At 44.6% G+C, this 21,860-nt stretch overlaps 2 protein-coding genes across 3 annotated transcripts in view; one reads left to right on the top strand and one right to left on the bottom strand.

Annotated features, from left to right (window-relative positions):
* Nucleotides 1–2,040: 2,040 nt before the first annotated feature.
* Nucleotides 2,041–15,290, bottom strand: RTCA (RNA 3'-terminal phosphate cyclase). Its single transcript, XM_090048351.1, has 11 exons — nucleotides 14,936–15,290; nucleotides 14,719–14,819; nucleotides 10,903–11,046; nucleotides 9,184–9,307; nucleotides 8,165–8,223; nucleotides 7,437–7,578; nucleotides 6,382–6,506; nucleotides 5,673–5,731; nucleotides 5,113–5,207; nucleotides 4,027–4,131; nucleotides 2,041–2,668 (listed from the first exon to the last, which is right to left on the bottom strand). Exons 1-11 carry the CDS (start codon nucleotides 14,990–14,992, stop codon nucleotides 2,570–2,572), a joined length of 1,110 nt encoding a protein of 369 aa, XP_089904477.1. The 5' UTR covers nucleotides 14,993–15,290; the 3' UTR covers nucleotides 2,041–2,569.
* A 304-nt stretch (nucleotides 15,291–15,594) lies between these two features.
* DBT (dihydrolipoamide branched chain transacylase E2) overlaps nucleotides 15,595–21,860 on the top strand; it is a 29,136-nt gene continuing 22,870 nt past the window's right edge. Inside the window, exon 1 of one of the 2 annotated variants that reach the window (XM_090048307.1) lies at nucleotides 15,595–15,704. In XM_090048307.1, coding sequence (XP_089904433.1) covers nucleotides 15,672–15,704 — 33 coding nt within the window. In that variant the 5' untranslated portion in view covers nucleotides 15,595–15,671. Of the gene's footprint in view, nucleotides 15,705–19,249; nucleotides 19,353–21,860 lie in introns of those variants that run through there. The other variant, XM_090048306.1, reaches the window with a different exon arrangement.

Below are 21,860 nucleotides of genomic sequence, written 5' to 3'. Positions count from 1 at the left end.
GAATTTTATCATCCCTTGTGAAATGGCTTAATTCTAGTAAAGGTTTAAAGTGTTTAATATGGAACTCTGATTATCTGCATATTAGGACTGATCAATTTTTTATTGTCTAATACTATAAAGCTGTTCAGTTATTTAGTATAGTTTCAGGGTGACTCAATTTGAAAGACCCCCTTAAGAGTTATGGTGTTAGTGATTATCTGAACACATTTCCTCAGAAAGCCATGGAATGACTATCTTAACTGAAATTTATGAGGGTTTTTACTTTTAACATTTACATTCTCTATACACACTCATACTCTATACACATTTCCCAAGATATACAAAGGAGCACTTGAAACATATATTAGATTGCATAAAAAAGGATCTGTTTTAACAATAATATTATAGTTAGAATCAGCTCTTGCTTTGGCTTTTAGAGGATCTTAGATCCTGGTTGCACTGGAAGTGCTTTGTGCCAGCATGCAAAAGCAAAATAGCCTCCCAAAATCAGCAACTTGAGCATTTCCCAGATAGTGCGAGCTGCTAGAATGATACCTTGGAGAACACTGTAGCTGGGCATAATCTGCAGCAACTCTGATACTGCTCTAACCTGCATGGATGCAAGCAAACTGACCAAGGATCAAAAAAGAATAACATTATCTTTACCTCCCCTTGCACTAAGTGCAACATGGCTAGACCAAAGGATCTATGCTAGAGACACCTTTTTAGTATTACTTTTAACTAAAAAACAGGACAAGATTTTTTTTCCTCCCTGTTTAGCATAAATTAATTTGTACTTCCAGAGAAGTTTCAAAATTAGAATTTCATCATCAGTTCTCTTTGGCTGTTAGGTTTTTCTAAAATATAAAAGCATCTAACAATTCACTGGGATACTAGCCATTAAAGGAAAATTAGGAATGTGCATTCATCTCTTGTATGGTGCAAACAAGTAAAAAAAGTAAGATATTAATATCTCCACTTTACAAGTATGTGCTTTTACAAGACTAAAGAGCAACTGCGTATGTACTTTCTGATAAATATGTTGGGTCCTTGTCTTCATACTGGCAGAAATTATTGAAACAAATCAAGAACAGCTTGTAATGTATTGAGACAAGCTCCTGCTTTCCTCCTTAGAACTAGATTTCAGTTCATAGCAAGATGGTTTGTATGGTATCTGCTGCCACCTTTAGGCCATTCCTAATGTTAAAAATACAAACTTCTTAAGAACTGTATTTTCTTTATCAAAAAGAAAACAAGTCCAGTTTCTTTGCAGGAATTTTCTCAGATGAAGCACAACTAGGCATTGTTTACCAGACAGACTGTGAATTTCAAAAGTTCAGTACTGCATCCTTCAGTTCCAAATTCAGTGCTATGTTCCTGATGATTACACTCAGTGAAGCAACTGAAAAAAATGATCTTAGAACAGTTTCTACTTTCATCTAGAACCTTTAAACATAAAGTGCATTAGACACAACCAAGCAAAGGAAGATCTCATGGATTAAGTTCCGGCTTTGGGACTCAGGAGATCTGGCCTTGCTTACTGTCGCTGCTGCAGTTTCCTGTGTGGTTTTAGATAAGTAATTTCATGCGTTTGTTTGTTCCCCATGCTCAAAGTGGAGATCACGCCCCCAAACTGTTTCAGAATCAAATTATAACTTGTGCCTATATTATTTCTCTAATATCTACAAACCTTTGTTGAGTAAATGAAAATGATTTTTTGCTACACAGTGGGTATGTCTATGAGACACTTAATGCACAGTAGCATAATAATACTGTGTAGTAGCATGCCAGGCAAAAACTGTGATAATACATTACTGTGCAATAGTATTAGGCTACTGCTCATTGCCACAAAAAAACTTTTGCTGGTGTTACTGCACAGTAACTTTAGTTACTGCGCATTTAGTTGCTGCTTCATTAAGCAAGTACTAAACTAAATGCACAGTAAATACTGTGCATTAATGAACATGTAGACGTGTCCAGTATTTTTGAATATATAACTCACAACTACTGAATCTACCCCCACCCTAACATGAACTACTGAAAGAACACAGCAAGCAAAAATAAGTACTAGTTCATATATATTGAAACTGCTTTACTTTTTCCAAATAATTTTCAGCAAAACGGTTACAGAAATAGAAATGCACCATCAGTCTGTATCTTTACACTACTCTATCCCTACTCTTCAGACATAAGTAATGTAGTGGTTCCCAAATGATAAAAACTTACATGCTTCAAGAGGCATGGATGTGTCACATTTAAATAGTTGAAGTCTGGTGCACATGTATTTTTAAAGCTACTCAATTATATTTTAGCGTTTTTAAAGCTACTCAATTATATTTTAGCGCCCAAACACATGCAGTTTATCCCAGCTGCTGTCCCATCTGTACTCATTTTACTGTTAACAATCAAAGGAAGACATGATGGAGCTCACCAAGAAAAAGCTACACTTCATCTTCAAAGTTAAATTGAACATATTAGGTATGAAAAAGTATTCCTCTGTTCACCACTGTTTCATATGCTAACTGACATGTAGTGCAACACACATCACTGAGGTATCTTTTTTTTTGTGAAAAAAAAGCAAACCCAAAAACTACAAGCTTGAGTTCATCATCCCTATTCCTTGGCACTCAATAATGTAGGCATCTTTAGTGGAATCTTCCTCTTCTGATTTTGTCACAGTAAATTTGGCCTGAAACAAAGATGGTAAAAAAGTATTAGAAAAAAAATGAAAATGCACTTCAATTCACACCTTGAATATTAGATATCTAACTGTATTATATTTAGTTAAAATTATGTGCATATATATTACATGATCTAATTACTTAAAAATATTTAAGGAAAGCAAAATAGAAAAAATATAATCCAGTGGTTCTCAACATTTTTAGCTTCACGGCACCCCTCCATAACTTTTCTGAATTCCATGGCACTCTAGTTGAGTATTACTGAGTTAGAATTTGGATTTAGAAACCATATAGAAGAATGCCTTTGAGCCTAAGAAGGTTGAGAACCACTGATTTAGCTGGTGCCAGGTAAGGGCCGTGGGGGCAGAACCTAACTCTGCCATCCTCTGCTCTTTCCACATACAGTTTGTCCCACCCCCTAAATTCCATCTATACCTGAGGAGGCAAGGGAACCTCTGGCTGTTAAGACTCATCCTGTGGGATCTCATATACTGGCAACTGCCCCTGCAGCCCCTCATGCTGGCCCTGGGAGTGAGGCAGGAGTGGAGGGATGAGCTGGGCTGCAAATGGACAGCTGAGCTCTGTCCATGCATCCTCCCCACCTGCAGAATTCATAGATTCATAAAAGTAGGGTTGGAGGGACCTGAGCAGATCATCAAGTCCAACCCCCTGCCCTGGGCAGGAGAGAAAACTGGGCTCAAGTGACCTCAGCCAGGTAGACATCAAGCCTCCTCTTAAAGACCCTCAGGGTAGGAGCCAGCACCACTTCCCTTGGAATTTTGTTCCAGGTCCTAGCCGCCCTGACTGTGAAGTAGTGCCTTTGGATGTCTAGTCTAAACCTACTCTCTAGCAACTTGTGGCCATTATTCCTTGTTACCCTGTGGGGTGCTAGGGGGAGCAAGGTCTGTTCCAAACCTTGCTGGTCGTCCCCTAGTGAGTTTATAGACGGCCACCAGGAAAGTGAGTTGCTGGGAGTGTGGGGGCAGCCAGTGCAGGGGCTGCCTGAGAGAAGGGAAGGACAGCAGCAATGGCAGTCCCCATAGAAGCAGGCATAGGACACTGGGTGGGGGAGGAGAGCATTCATCTCCTCACACAGGGGCGAAGTGGCATGGCATCCCAGTTGAGAATCACTAATTTAATCAAACACCCAGGAATTTAGAATTAACTAATCTTTATTCATTATTTCTATGAGATTTTGCCAGGAATTCATACCAGCTGTAGTACTGGAAACAACTCTTCCCTAAGAAAATTCATTATGCACCCACCCCACAAAAGGCCATAAGTGGATGACTTTACACAACCAAATGCATAAAGGCACAGGATGAAGACTAATTGACAGGACTCCACACTAGTCTTTAGGACTCACCTTTGTTAGCTGCTCTGCAAAATGTATAGCAGTTTGGGTATGAAGGGTAATTGGTCCACTTTTTATTCTAGACACTCCGTTGGCCAATGCCATGAAAATGATCAACTTAAAAAGGGGGAAAAAAAAAGATTTTAAAGTCGTAATTGCAAAAATTAACAACTCTGTGGAAGAGTCCAAACAATAAGATAAATAAAATAAGACCAAGAAAGAAAGCCCCTAACACACACCATGGAAGGGCTGTATTTGAGAAGGGGTTTTGAAATGTAAAAGCAGGTATATTCACCAAATCTGAAAATGACAGTGTGCCCAGTGAACTCAGTAGTTCAAGTTAAATACAGCTCAGCTGAGCATTACAGTCCAGGACATGATATAGCAGGAGATAGCTATGGGGTTGTTTACTCCCTCCATTTCCTACATGGAGCAAATTGGAGAGAAATGCTTCTTACTCCTCCATATGCTCTGCCTCACCCTGTCCCATCCCAATGTCTGTAAGTAAGGGAAACCATTGTTTTGCAGACATTAGATTTATTTTGGGAAGGAAATTTATCAACAATGGCTTCCATCCCAATCCTCAGGATTTACTGAGGTCTGCAGAAAGGAGATCCTCAAATACGCTGCTAGAACTTGTTGAGAAATTTCCCAAGACTCAGAGGAAGAATGCTTGGAAATACCTGTACTGTTCTGAGAGCCTTATGCGGCTTGCTAAACTTCCTAACAAATCTATTTTATCTCAGGGGTAGACTCCTAATCTTATTAAGGTCATGAGAGCCCTCCTCCCAAGACATGAACAGCTTTCCAAGATGTATGGAATAAGAGCCAGACGGTGTAACTGACTAGCTACTCTTTTTCACTTTCAGGGTGACTCAATTTGAAAGGTGCCTTATAAGTTATGGCATGAGTGATTATCTGAATGCATGTCCTTAGAAAGCCATGGAAAGACTCTTGTATTTCTGAAACTTATGGTTTTGTTATTTAACATTTACATTCTTTATATACACTCACACTCTATACACAATGCACACACTCAAATGCATTGCTATACCTTGATTTAAAATAACATTAAAAGTCTGCATGTGGGATTCTTACCTGATCTTGTAAATAGTCATCCACAGCTCCACCATGTTTAAGATTTCTAAGCAGCATCTCAGCAGCTTCAATGCCAACCTTGTCAGAATTCTTACCTAGAAATAGGGGTCTGGGGAATTAATATGCTCCCAAACAGTACTCTTCATTAATCAGTTGGAATGTGGGGAGAACACACTACATAGAAAACAGTCCTTTACACAACTTTACTCTCATACTCTTGCCTCAGATGTTCACTTGACAAGAACTCTGAAGGCTATGATTCATCCTTCATTCGCACACATAGCTAATGAAGAACATAAGGAAAAATGTAGGCCCTTTTGAGAATAGTTTTAGTCAGACAAGGTACCCTTAAAACCAAATTCAGTCTTACAGCTTGAACATAAATACTCTGGGCAAAGTTTACATCGTATGAACTAGGGTGGAAGATATATATTGGGAAGTTGCCTGAAGAGTCAATGCTGAAAGCATTGGAGGACCAGTGAGCAAGTTAACTAATTCACAGATGCACTTGGTGGATAAAGTTACACCTGGAAAAGTTAAAAATTTTATACCACTCTTACCTCTTTTACCAAGGGATGATCCAGCTAACAGACAACCTGTGGAAGTCTCTGCAAAAATACTAAACAAAAAAAGGTACATAATAAATTAGCTACATTGCACACACTGTATACATTTAATGACATAAGTAGTAAAATATAATGCAAGCTTGATTTTTAAATAAATAATGTAACATCAATATAAGTTTTTGCATGTCAGTTAAGGCAGAAAAGGACCAGCATATAAAATAACATTTTCTCCTTTTCGCTTCATTAAGATATGAAGCAGGTTGCATTTCTTCCAAACTAACCCATTTTTTAATTGGGTTCTGAATACTCTGGTTTTGCTGAAGGACTCACGGAATGACCAGATAGTGAGATAATGTACCATAATTAAAAATCCCTTTCAGTCTTAATTGCCTAGGTTTCAGATACTTAAACATATACATTTTTAATTTTAAGCAAGTTTTAATTTAAGACTATTTAGAAGTGACCTTTTATTTTGCTAAAAATTCCAAGGCACCTTCACCTGTCAAAGTATATGCGTGCGTGCGTGCGTGCGTGTGCGCGCGCGTGCGCATAAGGTTCTTGGACTATTAAAAATGCCCTATTCTTAATTAAAACAGGAAAGAATGTTCCTTTCTTTCTGACAGCCTCTCAGTCTCAGAAAGATCCACATTGCAAGCTAGCAAGACAAGGTAGGTAAGTATACTGGAAATTTGTCTTGTCTTACATTATTCCACTTCCATTTCCAAAGGCTTGATTATCAGGTTCTTGAACAGGCTGAATGTTAATGTAAAGATCCCGGATTTCTTTTCTGATGCATCTCACTGCAGCTGATGACATCTCTTTTGCCAGCTATACCGAAAAACAGAAAGGAACTAGATGCTGTAGTTAAAAGAAATCCTTGGTATAAATTCCCCTTCTCTCTCATCTTTTATAATAGAAAGAATAGATATTTGAAAGAAGTTATTCCATGTTAACAGGAGATCAGTTTTTTAAATGACTATTCTATAATGCACTGTTTGAAACCAGTGCAAGTTGACTTCTAATTTCTCGAAGTAGAATTTTCTCCCAAGTTCAGGCAATTCTCAGTCCTGGACTACTGAGAGATATTAAAACAGTAGCTTCAGTAGCAATAGAAATTCAAGAGTTTTCCATTGTCTAAAACTGAAGATTTTATTTTTAACCCTGATAAACCTTGAGATATACTGGATCTTTATTACAATATTATTAGGTAGAGGAAAGCTATTTGATGTTGCAGGTTACAAGCACCTTGGGAAAGAGATTGTGCATCTTCCTTAGGGTTTGGAAAGCTCATAGCAACATTTTCATAGGGTTGTAGATTTTGTGGCTAGACAGGGCCATTATAAACATCTTGTCTGATCTCCTATAATACAGGCCACACAATTTCATCAATAAATTCTTACATCAAGGCCTTCACTTCTGGTTATGAGGTAGCATATCTTTTAGAAAGTTACCCAATTTTGAATCTCTGCCACAGGCTTCTGAAAGATCAGAGCAAGGACAATGTCTTTCCCTCATATTGTTGGTGTTACCATAAATCTATGAATTATGAAAATTTTAGAAACTTCTAAAATAATATTGTTATGCCCTTCTCCTTTAAAGGTCGGAACCTCTCTAGATTCATTACAGTAAAAATCTTTCGGTATGCAGACAGAAAGCAGAACCAATAGATGTATAATTTATACACAATATACAAATAGTTGTATAATTTTTATTTATATTATAAAGTTACATACTTCTAGAACATCTAAACACACTCACTTTAATTGGCAAGACTCCAGCCACAAATGCTCTTCCATATATCTTTGTCACAGTACCACGTTCAGTCAAGTTTATTGGACTTAGCTGTTTGACTGGTGACATTCGGACTATCACCTCACCACCACCTTGGGGATAGTAGCCCCTATTAAAAATGGTAATCAGACTGGTTAAAGGCAAAGGAAAGGGTACAAACAAAGCAAGAAAACAGTAAACATGAATTTAGCATATTTTGTTTGCTAATTTACACCTACTATACAGCACATCGCTTTAGATAAGCTAAAGTTCTTTATAAAGTCTTATCCATTCTTTACAGCCTTACCAGCATAACATGGACAGAATGAACCTTACTAACTATATAATATTAATGTAACAGATTTTCTCTTCCTCCATATTTTTAATACCTTACTTTTTGTTGTTCTCATGTGTGGATCCATACCTAAACAGAGACAGTAAGCTCCTTAAGGCAGGAGTTGTGTCTCTCACATAGTAAGCAGTATAGGAAACTGAAATATTCTACATGAAGAATTTTTTCATCTTAAAATAATTGAAAAATATTAAGTATCTTAATAGCCAATCATCTGTCCACAGATGGGTAAACTGCATAAGTTAGTGGTTTTCTGTGGTCCACGGACTACAGAAAATGGGACTGAAAAACATTCTGATTTAATGGAAACCTTAGAAACAGGCCCAACACAAAGTATTTCACAACCAGGAAGAGTGTAACTCACCTCTTCTTTATATCACAGTCAAACATGAAATTGAACTTTTCAGCAATTGACTTAAAGACCTGAGGAATAAGCATATTTAAAAAAATGTAGAACAAATCAATTTTAATGAACTTATTCCATCCTACTTGTAAGCTCCAAAATGAAAATAGTTTTATTGTTAGGATCTCAAATACAATATAAAAATATTAAGTGCCTTGCAGGTAGATTGATTAATATGATATAGTTTTTCATATTTTACTCTTCAGACCATTGTGAATGATATTCTTGTTTAAATCCACCCTCCCCTTTCCCTACCACTATTTTACACTTACTCCTCTGCAAGAGGAGACTGAGGGGGGATCTTGTGGCTGCCTACAACCTTATCAGGGGCCACCAGCAGGAACTCAGGGAAAGTCTGTTCACCAGGGCCCCTTGGATTCACCAGGAACAATGGCCACAAGCTGAGGGAGGATAGGTTTAGGTTAGATATTAGGAAGAACTACTTCACTGTAAGGGTAGCCAGAGCCTGGAATAGGCTTCCCAGAGTGGTGGTGCTCTCACCTTCCCCGGAAATCTTCAAGAGGAGACTGGATAGGCACCTGGCTGGGGTCTCATGACCCCTGCTACCCCCAGTGCTCCTTCCTGCCCCTGGCAGGGGGTCGGACTAGATGATCTGTCTAGGTCCCTTCCGACTCACTGATTCTATGATACTTAACACTTACAGACTCAAAAGCCTCTATAAGTCAAATGATCTCCAGTTTTAAAAATAAAGGAAGAGAAACAGATAAGTAGAGGCAGATGTGTTTCAGGGAATTCTCTGAGGCATCAGTTGCTCTCTAAACACATGATACATTAATACAACAGTATTCTTATGCAAACAAATGAATGCTCACTTATCTATAATACCATTTAAGTTGGTTCTTGTATATTATTTCACACTGGAAATTTAAAGAGAGTCCTGCAATAGGAACATACAGAAGTACCTAAGGTACTTGGCATGTACACCTGAAAGATTTAGCAAGCTGAAGAATGCCCCCTACCATCACTGTGTAGTCTATCTGTGGAGCCATCTCAGCATTGGTACCACCTTTCAAACGAAGTTCTGAAGGGGAAGCAGCAAAAAGCACACAGGGCATTGCTACCTGCATCAGTAAGCATACACTCCTAAGACAAAATTGGAAAACACTGATAGGTTAAACAGCCATAGTCCATTTAAATCATTAGCAATCAGAGAACTTTCAAAAGCATTTTTATAAATGTATGTAGCATGGAATATTTCAGTTTGAAGGGAACCGTTAATTAAATTGACATTATACATCCCTTTAAAGTATAACCCTGCTGAAATACTGAACAGCACCTTTTTGTCACTGGTATTTCTTTGCAAGCCTAAAAATAAAGGTGTTTTTTTTCTATGAGTCAGTCTTCTTTTGCATTTATTCCTATTTAAGAAGAAAACTAACACAGCTTTCTTGCTTCTTTGCCCAGTGATACTAGCAGTTAGGCAACAGGAGGAGAGCACAAAAGGTTTGTGAAACAATTTTAATAATGTTTAGGTAATTGTTTCAGAGTAAAGATATTTAGAAACATTGTTGGAACCCAGTAAATATTCCCTATAAGATAATTCTAAGGAATGGAAGGTACCTCCAGAAATGTATCTGGAAATGCTACTCTCATCAGTAAGCCTTTGAAATATTCCAGGGGTCTCCTAAAAAAGTCTTTATATTGCAGAACAACACAATACCAAAGAATGGTGTTTTGAGCTTATTTACACAAGTATCAAACAATACTCAGGACTGTGAAAAGAATGAGTGAAGTCACCAGTAGACTGGGGACAGTATTTGTCTAATTTGCAAAGATTTCTGAGTGGTCCTGTCTCTGAGCTATTTCCTTGCCTGTGTCCAAGCCTAATTCTTCTATTAGGTCACCTGCCTGAGCTTTCCTTTGTTTTTGTACCCAGAAGACAACATCCTGATCACTTACAACACCCATGTACTTCCTACAGCCTACTCCAAAATACTTTTTATTAAGTTTTATTAAGTATTGCTTCCAAGCAATTGCTAGTGCTACAACCACATACTACTAGGTTCACTCGCATTAAATGCACGTTCCTCTGTTCTGCATGAAAATTTCAGGTGTAGCAGAAAAAAGCAGAACCAATAAGGAGCAGGAACCATAAAAATATATGAATGAAGAGATGCAGAGGAGAAGAAAATGACTGCCCCATATTTCAGGGATCAGCATTACAAGTTATAGGGACACAAATAAATCTTCCCTTTTTATTTTAGAACCAGGTTTCAAAATTAGTTTTAGATTCATAAATACTGTACATATGAAAAATCAGTGCAAGGACATGCTACACTTTAATTTAAAAGTGTGCATTCGCACCCACGTGAAATTTCTGGATACAAAAAGTAAGGAAAAATGTTTTAACACTGGCATTTAGCATTTATTTAGTGTCTTTTATATACCATAAGTTAAAAGTGGTATCACATATGCAAATAATTATTTTACGTTGACTGGCTTATTTTGCAGATGTTTATTTATAAAAATCTAGGTCACGATAAGGCCTGATAAGCCTATTTATTTAGGTGTTCATATTTTCATTTCATAAGTCAGATGTAGCTGATGTAGTATGAATTAAGATTAGAGCACCAATTTACAAATATGAATTCCTTATGTTCTCCCCCCATTTTTCTCCTGCAGTTAAAAAACAGGTAACAACAGTTAATAAATTAATCATCACATGCACAAAGACATACCCTGCTGTTTTGGTATCTGCTATGTGGGTTCCACCTTTAATCTTCCCAGGGGTGAAGGTTATTTCTGTTGAACCAATTTCTCCTCCTTCCAGCTGCCCTTCACATAAATCTCGAATCATCTCTAGTCCAGACAGATGTTGAGGCCTTCAAGTCATAATACTACATTAAAACATACATGCAGACAGCCCACATACCCATATTATGTTACAATACCATTATATATTGTACTATTATATATACTTATGTAGTAGGGCTGTGCAAAACAGCACCGTTCCATTTCGACTTCCACTGTGACAATTCAACGGAAGTTTGGTTTGGAGTTCTGTTTCGAGAGCACTGTTACATTACATTTCATTTCATCAGAACTGTTTTGCCCATAGGTTATTATGGGGAAACATAAAATGCAGCATGCAGGAGGGAGAGATGTGGGGGCTGTGCCAAAGTCCTCCCGAGGATGGGGGTCCATCTGCCTGCGAGATGACAGACAGGCAGTGGGCACAGCCCACATCCAGCACTGGGGAGATCAGTGCTGCTGCTGGCTCCAGGCAACAGTATCTGGCTCCTGTTACCTGGCAAGCAGATTGGGGGCATGCACCCCCAGGAGGACTCTGGCACAGCCTCTGCAGCCCTCCCGGGGTGGCTGGCAGACCCCGATCTGCCTGCCACCTGACAGGAGCCAGGTGCTACCGCCTGGGGCCAGGACAGATCAGCTCGTGCAGGGACCTGCCTTCTTGATTCCGGGGCGGGGGAGGATCCCCACAAGTTGATCTGTACCAGAGCTGGCTCGAGGAGGGTGCAGGGCCCAGGGCAGATCAGCTCATGGAGGGACCTTCCCCCGATCCCGGGGCAGCAGGTCCCCACACAAGCTGATTTGTCCTGGCCCCGCTGGCCTCAGGCGGCAGCATCCGGCTTCTGTCAGCCAGCAAGCAGGTCAGGGGCTCCCCCACACCCCTGGGAAGGCTGCAGGGGCTGTGCCACAGTCCTCCCAGTGGTGCCTGCCAGGTGACAGGAGCCGGGTGCTGCTGCCTGGGGCCAGTAGCAGCATCAGTCTTCCTAGTGCTGGGTGTGGGCTGTGCCCAGCCCTGGTCTGTCACCTGGCAGGCAGACTGGGGGCCTGTACCCCCAGGAAGACTCCAGCACAGTCTTTGCAGCCCTCCCAGAGGTGCGGGCAAGGCCCCGATCTGCCTGCCGGATGACAGGAGGCAGCTGCTGCCAGCTGGGACCAGCACTCAAGCCAGTAAACCTGGCTTTGAAACTTGAAAAGTTTCAGGTTCTCTTGTTTCATTTTGAAGCTGTTTTGAAGGCTTGTGTTTTGTTTTGATTTCACTGTTTTGAGCTCAAAATGCATTGAAACAGTTTTGAAATGAAATGCCGGGCAAAATTTTGCACAGCCCTAATGCATATACAATGCCAGTACATATGTACATGTAACAATATATATATACAGTAGTATTATATATTTGAAGAGCTATTGCAAATGTCAGTCTAAACCAAAGCAGCAGAAATTCAACCTGATTCTCATAGAACTTTATGGCTTCTCTTAACCACCTGAGTGCCAGAGGAGAAGTAGAGCTGTGTTCAGGAATGAATGGGGGTTCTATGTCTATCAAGGAGATGACAGAAGTGGATATCATATAGCTAGAGAGAGGATGTAGCAGAAATCCCATCTCAGTCCCTGCCATGGAGACAGACAAGAGGACTGGCATGGATGCAGGAGCAATCATGCGCTTCCAACTCTCTCCTAGAGTGTGCACAAATCTACATTCCTGCCCTGGGAACTCTGCTGTGCAAGCATTCACTGTCCTGTTCATGCAGGTCACTGGTTATCAACCTTTTTAGAAACCCCTGAATAAACTTAAGTAACCCCTAAATAAACTTGAGACACCCCCTTGGAAAATGCCAGCCCTTAGTTTTCCTTCTTCTTTTGCCTACAAGAACAAAAAAGTGTACTTTTTCCTGTTGCAAAGAACCTAGAAAGATCACAACTGTGGATTTCTATTTAAAGTTTCTGGGTTTATCATGTAAATCATGTTTAAACCTAACAGTGGTAATATTGTGTGGCATGCTCTGACACCCTTGAAAGGATCTCAAGGCATCCCCAGGTGCCGTGCCACTCTGGTTGAGAATCACTGAAGTAGGCATTCCCCAAAGCAATAGGAAAAACATTGGGGAAATCAACAAGGAACATGTGGTCAATTTAAAAACAAAAAAATGCAAGGAAGTCTAAGACATGTAGGTCAATGCCTATAAAAAGGGTTTGGTCATTTCACTGCAGCTAACTAGTTTCAAATGGACAGTATCAACTTAAGTACAGGGTTCAAATTATGGGGGAGGGAGAGGCTAAGCCCCGGCATAAGAGACGTGAGCCACTCCTGTAAGATTTGAAAATCATAACCTGGGAGGTCTCTGATTTTATAAGGGTATCGTGATAGGCAGACCAATTGTTTTTGCAGACCACCCCTATCAGTCAAAATGTAATTTGAACTCTGCTTAAGTACATACACAAAGTCTGCTGTTTAGGACTGCTAAAGATTGTCCTTAGCTGTAATTCAGATTAAAATGTAATCAGTATATCAGTATAATTTTCTCTGTTCTTTACATGTCAGGTCTTGTATTATTATACTCACATCAGAGAGTTACATCACAAATCAAAGGAAAACAGATTTCATAGAAGACATGTAGACATACACAGGAATATTAATTACTGAATAATTGAGAGAGAGAAGTACATGCAGCAAAAGTTATTAAAGTTTCCATAGTGGAGAAAAAAAAGCATATGGCCTTAGACAGCTTTTTAAACCCAAATATAACAACCTTGTGGGAATCTAAACTTATATAAATCCTCTCCCTTTCTAAGGATGGAAGATTGTTGTATGCATTTCAGCAAGACATTTTACAGGCTCAATCATATCTGAAGTCTCATGTTGTGACCTGAAGTCTGCCTAGTGGTTAGGAGTAATCCTTTTCACACCCACTTCTAAGTATTGAAAGTGGGGAGGAAGGGAGAGATTCCTCCTGCCCATCAGGCAGGGGAGAGATGACCCGGAAGACCTAACCAAAACCTTGACCTTAATGACACTGTAGCTTCCCTGCCCTGTGTGGCTGTGACCTCTCCCCCAAGGCAGGTGAAACAGTCAGCCTTTCAGATGGGAATCCAGCACCAGATTTAGGTGGAGGGAAATGGGGACAGAGTCCATTTTGGGAGATGAAACTTCAAATAATGGTTTGCCCATTACAAATCGTACTGGGGAGATGCTTCCCTTGGTGCCAGAGCCCACCAGGTTACACGAAGTGTCTAGATTAGGATTTCAAGGGTTTCTGGAGTGAAGTAGTGAATCCGTTCCTAAGAGAGCAGCCTTGTCTGCACAGCTCTCTTCCAGAGACCTCCTGGCACCCCTGTAGTGCAGGGGTGAGCAAGGTGTGGCCCGCAGGCCAGTTGCAGCCCACCAGGCTATTCTACCCAGCCCACGGGACTCCTACAAAATTTAGAAAACTAGTGTTTATCCACTCCTAGCTGCCTGTCACATGGCCCTTGATGGCTTGCCAAAACTCAGTAAGTGGCCCTCCGCCCAAAGTAATTGCCCACCCCTGCTGGGGGGGACACGGGACGGCCAGCTTCACGTTGTTGTCCTCTGGAGAACTGACCGCAGCAGGGGCTGGCATCCCATGGTGGCACTAGCTCTGCCAGCCTCACTACCTCCTCCACAGCAGGGAGGGATTTGCGAGAGCAGTGCAGACTGCCCTGGCTTCAGGCACCTTTTCCCCGTTCCCTTGTGGTAAGGCTGGTCTCCCGGTCCTGCCCGCGGGGGGCCTTACCTAAGGCCGGGCTGACTCCTCCCTGCCCGGATCTTCCGCACCCGCAGGGGCAGCCCCAGCAGGCAGCTCAGGGCCGTAGAGACGCGCAGGATCTGGCCACCCTGCAAGACAGAGGCCCGGGCTGAGCGGCATCGGGGCCCCAGGCGGCCTCACCGCAGCGGCTCGCCGGATCCGTGCCCCGCGGCCCGGCGCCAGGGAGGGCCCGGCTCGCACTCACCCCCTCCATGATCCCGCCATCCACCTCCGCCCGGTCCCGACCCCGGGCCCCGTCCATGGCTGAGCCGGGCCCGCCGCAGCCGAGAGAAGCCGCCCGCGCCCTGCACGCAGCGAGGCCCCGGCGGAGCTGCAGTCCCACCGCGATCACGCCGGCGGAGCCGGAGCAGGCGCAGAGCCAGAGCGCGGGCGGCTCCGCCCCAGGGAGGAGTCACGGGCTCCCCGCTGCAGTGCGGGGGCCGGGCGGGCCCGGCGGTGCCTGCTGCGTGCGCTCCGGGTGGTGCCGTGACCCTCGGCCTCCGCGCACCGCTGACACCTTAGACTAGACGCGGCATTGGGCTCGAGTTCGGATGAAGCCGTGCGGGTCCCGCGGAGGGGCGGGGCGGGGCGTAGTCAGGCTGCAGGAGGGGGCGGGGGGCGGTTTATCCAGCTGCCTGCGGGGTTACACGGAGGAGGAGTGAGGTGGTGGCAGATGCCAGAACAAGGAGCAAAGGGCTCAAATTGCAGCAAGGGAAGTTTTGGTTAGACATTAGGAGGCACTTTCTCATGAGGAGGGCAGTAAAGCACTGGAACAGGCTCCCCACAGAGGGTTGGGTGTTTTTAGGCCCCGCTGGGCTGGTTGGACAAGCTGAGCTGGTGAGGGCCCTTCCGGCCCTTGTCATGAACGACTGGCGCCTCCCGAGACTGGCGCACCACGGTGGCAAGCAGAGGCCAGCGTCAGTGTCGGTGGCAGGGGGGAGATGGCGAGCAGGGACCGCCTACAGATGCCGTCGGTGAGGGGGGCGGGCGGCGAGTAGTGACCGCCTGCAGAAGCTGGTGGCAGCTTTGACGGCGGCCAATCTGGGGGGGGAGGGGTACGTGCCCCGCCACACACCCTCATTTTCTTTGATTCAAGCCAAAGTGGTGGGTCTGATTCACGATTCGGTCAGTAGCTGGGGGGAGCAGTGGGTGCAGGAGAGGTTTAAATCAGCTGTTCTGAACCATGTTAGATTCAACCTCCCTGCTCCCCAGATAATGCAGCTGTTCCTGGTCACTCAGTTCATTGATTGCAGACAATTGCTAGAGCAGTTCTGCTGCAGAGACCTCAGCAAGGACATGCCAGGTCAGCATGTTTTTAGCAGGACGGATTCCTGTCTGGGTTTATTTTATGAATTGTGTTGGCACACTTGACAGTGCACCCTGTGGCACTCTTGAAGGTATCTCAAGGCACTGTAGGGTACAGCCCTCTGGTAGAGAAACTGGTTTCAGGGGCAGATGGAGGGGAGGGACTAGTGCATTTTGCATCTCCCTCACCTCCTCTGATTCCTGCTCCACCCAAAGTGTAGAACCACCTGCCTGGGTGTGGCAGCAGCCTTTCTAGTCATAGATTTCATAGACATTAGGGCTGGAAGTGACCTTGGACGATCATCGAGTCCAGCCCATGGCCCAAAGGGCAGGAAGTCAGCTGGGGTCATAGGATCCCAGCAAGATAAGCATCCAATTTACTCTTGAAGATGTTCAGTGTAGGTGCTTGAACCACCTCCGATGGCAGGCTGTTCCAGAACTTAGAGGCTCAGACAGTAAAGAAATTCTTCCTTATGTCCAGCCTGAAATGGTCTCGCAGTAGTTTATGACCTTTCAACCTCGTCAACCCTTGGGGCGCTCTGGTGAACAAATATTCCCCCAGATACCGGTGGTCACCCCTGATAAACTTATAGGTGGCCACCAGATCACCCCTGAGCCTGCGCTTTTCCAGGCCAACAAGCCCCATGGCTCTCAGTCTGTCGTCGTAAGATCTGTTTTCCTGACCTCTGATCATGCACGTGGCTCTTCTCTGGACTCTCTCAAGCTTCTCCACATCCTTTTTGAATTGTGGAGCCCAAAACTGGATGCAGTACTCCAGCTGCGGCCTCACCAAGGCCGAGTACAAGGGGAGAATGATTTCCTGGGATATGCTTGAGAAGCATCTATGGATGCAAGCCAGCGTTTTGGTCGCTTTACTAGCCGCAGCATCGCATTGCAGGCTCATGTTCATCTTGTGGTCAGTGATGACCCCCAAGTCTCTGTCTTCCGTAGTGCTAGCCAGCGTAGCACTGCTGAGCCTATAAAGATGCTGCAGTGGAGAACCTTGCATTTTTCGGTGTTAAACACCATCAGGTTCTCATCCGCCCATTTGCTGAACCTGTCCAGGTCAGCCTGGATTGCCCTCCTGTCTTCTGGTGTGGATGCTTTGCCCCAAAGTTTGGTGTCATCAGCGAACTTGGCCAGTCTACTTCTGACTCCAACGTCCACATCATTAATGAAGGTGTTGAACAATATGGGTCCAAGGACAGAGCCTTGGGGGACCCCACTGATCACTGGGCACATGATGGGTGACTTCCATCAATTACCACCCTCTGGGTCCAACCACGGACCCAATTTCCCAGCCAGCAGATCGTAGCAGACCCAAGGCCCCAATTGGCCAGTTTCGCCAAGAGGTGATCATGGGATACCAGATCGAAGGCTTTTTTGAAGTCAAGATACATGACATCAATCTCTTCTCCCTTGTCCAGGTCACCTGGTCATAAAAGGAAATGAGATTGGTCAAGTAAGACCTACCCACAACAAACACGTGCTGGTTATCCCTCAGGATGTTGGCGTTGGCCAGTCCATTAAGAATGGCCTCTTTAATAAACTTTTCTAAGATCTTCCCTGGGATAGAAGTCAGGCTGTTGGGCCTATAGTTTGCTGGATCCACTTTCCTCCCTTTCTTGAAGATTGGTACCACATTGGCTTCTTCCAGTCTTTGGGCACTTCACCAGAGTGCCAGGAAGTCTCAAAGATCTGTGCCAGAGGCTGGGCTATGATGCTCGCCAGCTCCTTGAGTACCCTGGGGTGTAGATCATCAGGGCCGGCTGACTTGAAGGTGTTCAGCTTCTCAAGGTGTTCCTTTACGAGGTCAGCATTGATGGAGAGCAGGGGATCTCCCTCACCAGGACCTGCCTGTCCCATAGCGGGCATGGGCATCCCATGGGACTGATGAAAGACCAATGCAAAGTACCCATTTAATAAGGCTGGCTTTTTTCTGGGCGTCAGTTGTCCCATCTGGTTCAGCAGGGGTCCAGTGTTGCCCTTGCTTTTCCTCTGGCTCCCCACATATCTGAAAAAGGACTTTTTATTGTCCTTGATGCTCAAAGGTAGTTGGAGTTCAGTTGCAGTCTTGGCTTTCCTGGTTTGCTCCCTGCAGGACTGGACCAGTGCAGAATAATCCTCCTTCGAGGTGAATCCCATGCTCCATCCGTTGTAGGCCTTTCTTTTTAGCCTCAGGAGGTCTGCTAGATTCCTGGAGATCCAGGGGGGCTGTTGTGGAGAGTCAAGCAGTGCTGACGGAGTCAGCTGATTTCCTTGTTTATTATAACCTCCTTGACTCCTCTGAAGTCTTCATCCCATGGTGTTAACAACCCTCTCTTTTTTCTAATGGTCTTGATGCTCCACTGATCTAGCTGCCCCTTTGTTCTGCAGTGCTCCTGCCGGTGAGCTGCTCCTGGTCAGGAAGCTCCTAGTTCACAGCCCTGCTGATTGTTTCCAACTCAATTCCAGTGAAGTTGTATTTGTTTTTGCTTCAGTCTTTAACCGAATAATACGTCCCTACGTCCCTAGCATATTAAGAAAGCTTCCAGTTCCTTTTTAACAGGAGAAATATATGTGGTGTTTTACATGCAATAATGTACCCCCCCTTTCCAAAAGTCTAGATCCACTCTTGACTGGTTTAAGCTGTAAAAACTAAAATTGTCATGGGGTGGAGGGGACTCTTTTTGTTTGGGCTCCAGACACATGATGCTGTCTCACAATGTCAAAAGGCAGGAGGAGGGGAAGGGTGTTCTTAGCTTTTCTCCCTGCCCAGGTCTCTCACAGGGGTGTGCCTTTAACTATATTGTCCCTGCTCAAGCCTCCACAGTGAGGCATTGGGGAGGACAAGATCTGGCAATGATGGGATTTGGGGGCTGCCGAAATTCCAGGCTAAATCCCTTTGTGAAAGGAACTTCCCCCGTCCGCGATGGGCACAGGAACTCGGTCACTGAAGGAGCCCCGTCAATTTCGGCAGCCCCCAAATCCGCATCAGTGCCAGATTTTCCCCCGCAACAGGCACTCTGTGCGCTTGCCCGCTCCCATCAGCAGGCACCCCGGTCCACCGGAGCCTGGGGTTGCTGGCTTGAGTTCCCCGCACGGCTCTGCCCCCTCCCGCCGCGGGGCGAACACGCCTCTCTAGCCGCGCATTGGCTGCTGCGCGGGAGGGCGGGCCGCTCTTGGGTTTTCTGATTAGCTACAGTTGGCGACGCTGCCTTCTGATTGGCTCTTAGAGGGGAGGGGCGCGGGGCGTGGCGCAGCCAGTCTCTTTGCGGAGTAAGATGGCGGCGGCGGTGGCAGTGCTGCGGAGTGGCTCCCGGGCTGCGGGGCGCCTGGTAAGGGGCGGTGGCAGCACCTGGCAGTGCGGGGCGGGCGAGGACTCCCCCGCCTGCTCCGGGTGCGGCGGTGGCCGCTGCCAGGGCCTTCTGGGGCGGGGCGGGGCGGGGCGTGGAGCCAGCTCCCAGCGGGGGACCCCAGCCCGGTCAGCCCCGGCGGGGAGCCACCCTCGAGACCTCTGCTGGGCCCGGCCGCGCGGCCCCTGTCCCCACACAGGAAGGGCGCCTGCCGGCTCCTGCCGCTCCCGCGGCCGGGTGCGCCCCGGACCCCGGTGCCCGGCGGCTTGCAGCCCTCCCTCTATGGCCTCGTGCCGTTCCCGCAGCTTTTCTTTTACGTGCTCCCCATCGAAGTCCCGGAGCCTCCTGGCTCTAGCTCGGCTAGCTGTCAGACCGAGAAGGAGACTTCGGATGGTGTGGGGACCCGGGGACTGTAGAGCTGTCACTGTTGCTGTCAGTGCCTCTGCCTCATCCACGGGCTCCTTGCACTCTGAAGGCCGGTAGGCACTGACCGATGTGCTCTGCTCTGTCACTTCTGGGAGTGCGCTTTGTGATTCCCCCCCCCAAGTTTGCATTATTTTACCTCACAACACTTCAGCTTCCCAGGGAACCTCAGTAACAGGAATATCACAGGAGGGGGTTACAGGAACAGAGACATTTAAAGGGAACATCTGGCCTGGATGCTCTGGGAAGTGGATTTTTTTTTGGTCTGTAAGTAGACCTACAAAGTTTGCCGCTTTGTCTTGTGTTTAATGTGCGCTCCAGAAATTTTGCCAGCTTTGTATTGAAGAATTTGCCAGTGAGTTTTAATAGACACATCTTGTAATATCCTAGTTTCAAACAATATTTTGCCTACTTCAGTTGTCAGAGCATTTTGTGAAAATGCCAATGGACCCATAAGATCAGAAGAAAGTAGGGCTGGAAGAGATCCTACAGAGTCATCTAGTTCAACCCCGTACTCAGGGCAGGATTATTCATCCCTGACCAAACCATCCCTGACAGGTGTTGACTAACCTGCTTTTGAAAACTTCCAAGGATGGCAGTTCCACCATTTCTCCAGGTAGCCTGTTCCAGTGCTTGACCACCTTCATAGTCAGAAATTTCCTCCTAATGTTCAACCTAAATTTCCCCTGCAGAAGCTTGAGGCCATTGCTCCTAGTCCTGTCCCCTACAGTAAGAGAGAAAAGCCTATCTCTATCCTCTCTGTAATTGCCCTTCAGGTATTTGAAGACTATTATCAAATCATCCCCCGGTCTTCTCTTCTCCAGAGTAACTAACCCTAGTTCTTTCAGCTTTTCTTCATAAGTCTTGCCTCCCAGGTCTTCTCATTTTTGTTGTTCTGTGCTGGACTCTCCAAACTGTCCACATCCTTCTTTCTGTACATTGCTTTATTAGTCTTCTTCCCATCCAAGGTGCCTGCTTTCCATCTCCAGAGGCAGTTGCTGATAAAATGAAAATGATTAGGAGCTGTTGTGCATCTGTAATTTATCACATCATTTGAGACATCTTCATATCTTTCTCTTTTGGAGGATACTCATTTTTGTTCTAAAAAAAAATCATTTTCATATTTTTGTTTTGCTGATTTCTATACAGGAGGATATGCACTTTTATATTGAGAGAATTTATGCAAAACAAGAACAAAAATATTAGTCAGATATTCCTAAAACCTGACCGATCCTAAATTTGAGTTTTGTAAAGCTGCCAAGACGCATGTGTTCCAGAGAGAGAGGCCTGCCACTAAACAGTGTGCTCCTTTTGATTTGGAGATCAAGTGCTTCCTGGTTGTCTTAAATTATATGGCTGGGTAGACAGCAAGAAGTAATCTCAGATAACTGAGTCCCAGAACTTAATTTGGATTTGCATGGATCAACAAAAACACCTTGAAATATGCCTGTACTGGAACAGCCAGTGCAAAGACATGAATAGATGTGGGGTTTAAGAGAGTAGTTCTGTTCTGTGCTAGCTGAAGTTTTCCCCAGTCAGTGGTACCTTTTAGGTAGGCTTTATGTTGGTAATCAAAGCACGTAGGCAACATGGTATGCATTGCCTCTGTGAAGCTGCTAACAGAGTCTCTTCTGCTGTAAATAATAATAAAAAGGCACATTAGGCTTCTTACAGGCACATCCAGACGTGCGTGGACATTTGGTTCCCTCGGGAGAAGTAGCAGCAGTGCACCTTGTGCCGCAACTGCTTGTTCCCGGGGAACGCCTGTGCCACATGCACTTTGGCACACTGCAAGTTGCCTTGGCTGGTGGCAGAAAGAGAGGCCAGGATATCCGGGGGTCAAAAAAAATCATGGAAAAGAAATGGAGCAGAGCATGCTCAGGCAGTGCACTCTTGCAGTATGGAGAATACTGGACTGTGCAGTATGTGGTATTGCAAATGTGTTTGCAGTGCCATATACTGCACGATCATGCTGGTCTGGATATGCCCTACCAGTCTAAGGAACTAGGAGCAAAATTGTGTATGGTAGGAACTATTATCAAAAACAGTTTTAGCTTAAATAGTGTT

This window comes from Crocodylus siamensis, chromosome 5, assembly GCF_052110815.1.
Source record: "Crocodylus siamensis isolate JL-2025a chromosome 5, ASM5211081v1, whole genome shotgun sequence".
Classification (NCBI taxonomy): Eukaryota; Metazoa; Chordata; order Crocodylia; family Crocodylidae; genus Crocodylus; species Crocodylus siamensis.
This window is presented reverse-complemented; position numbering and strand designations above follow the sequence as displayed.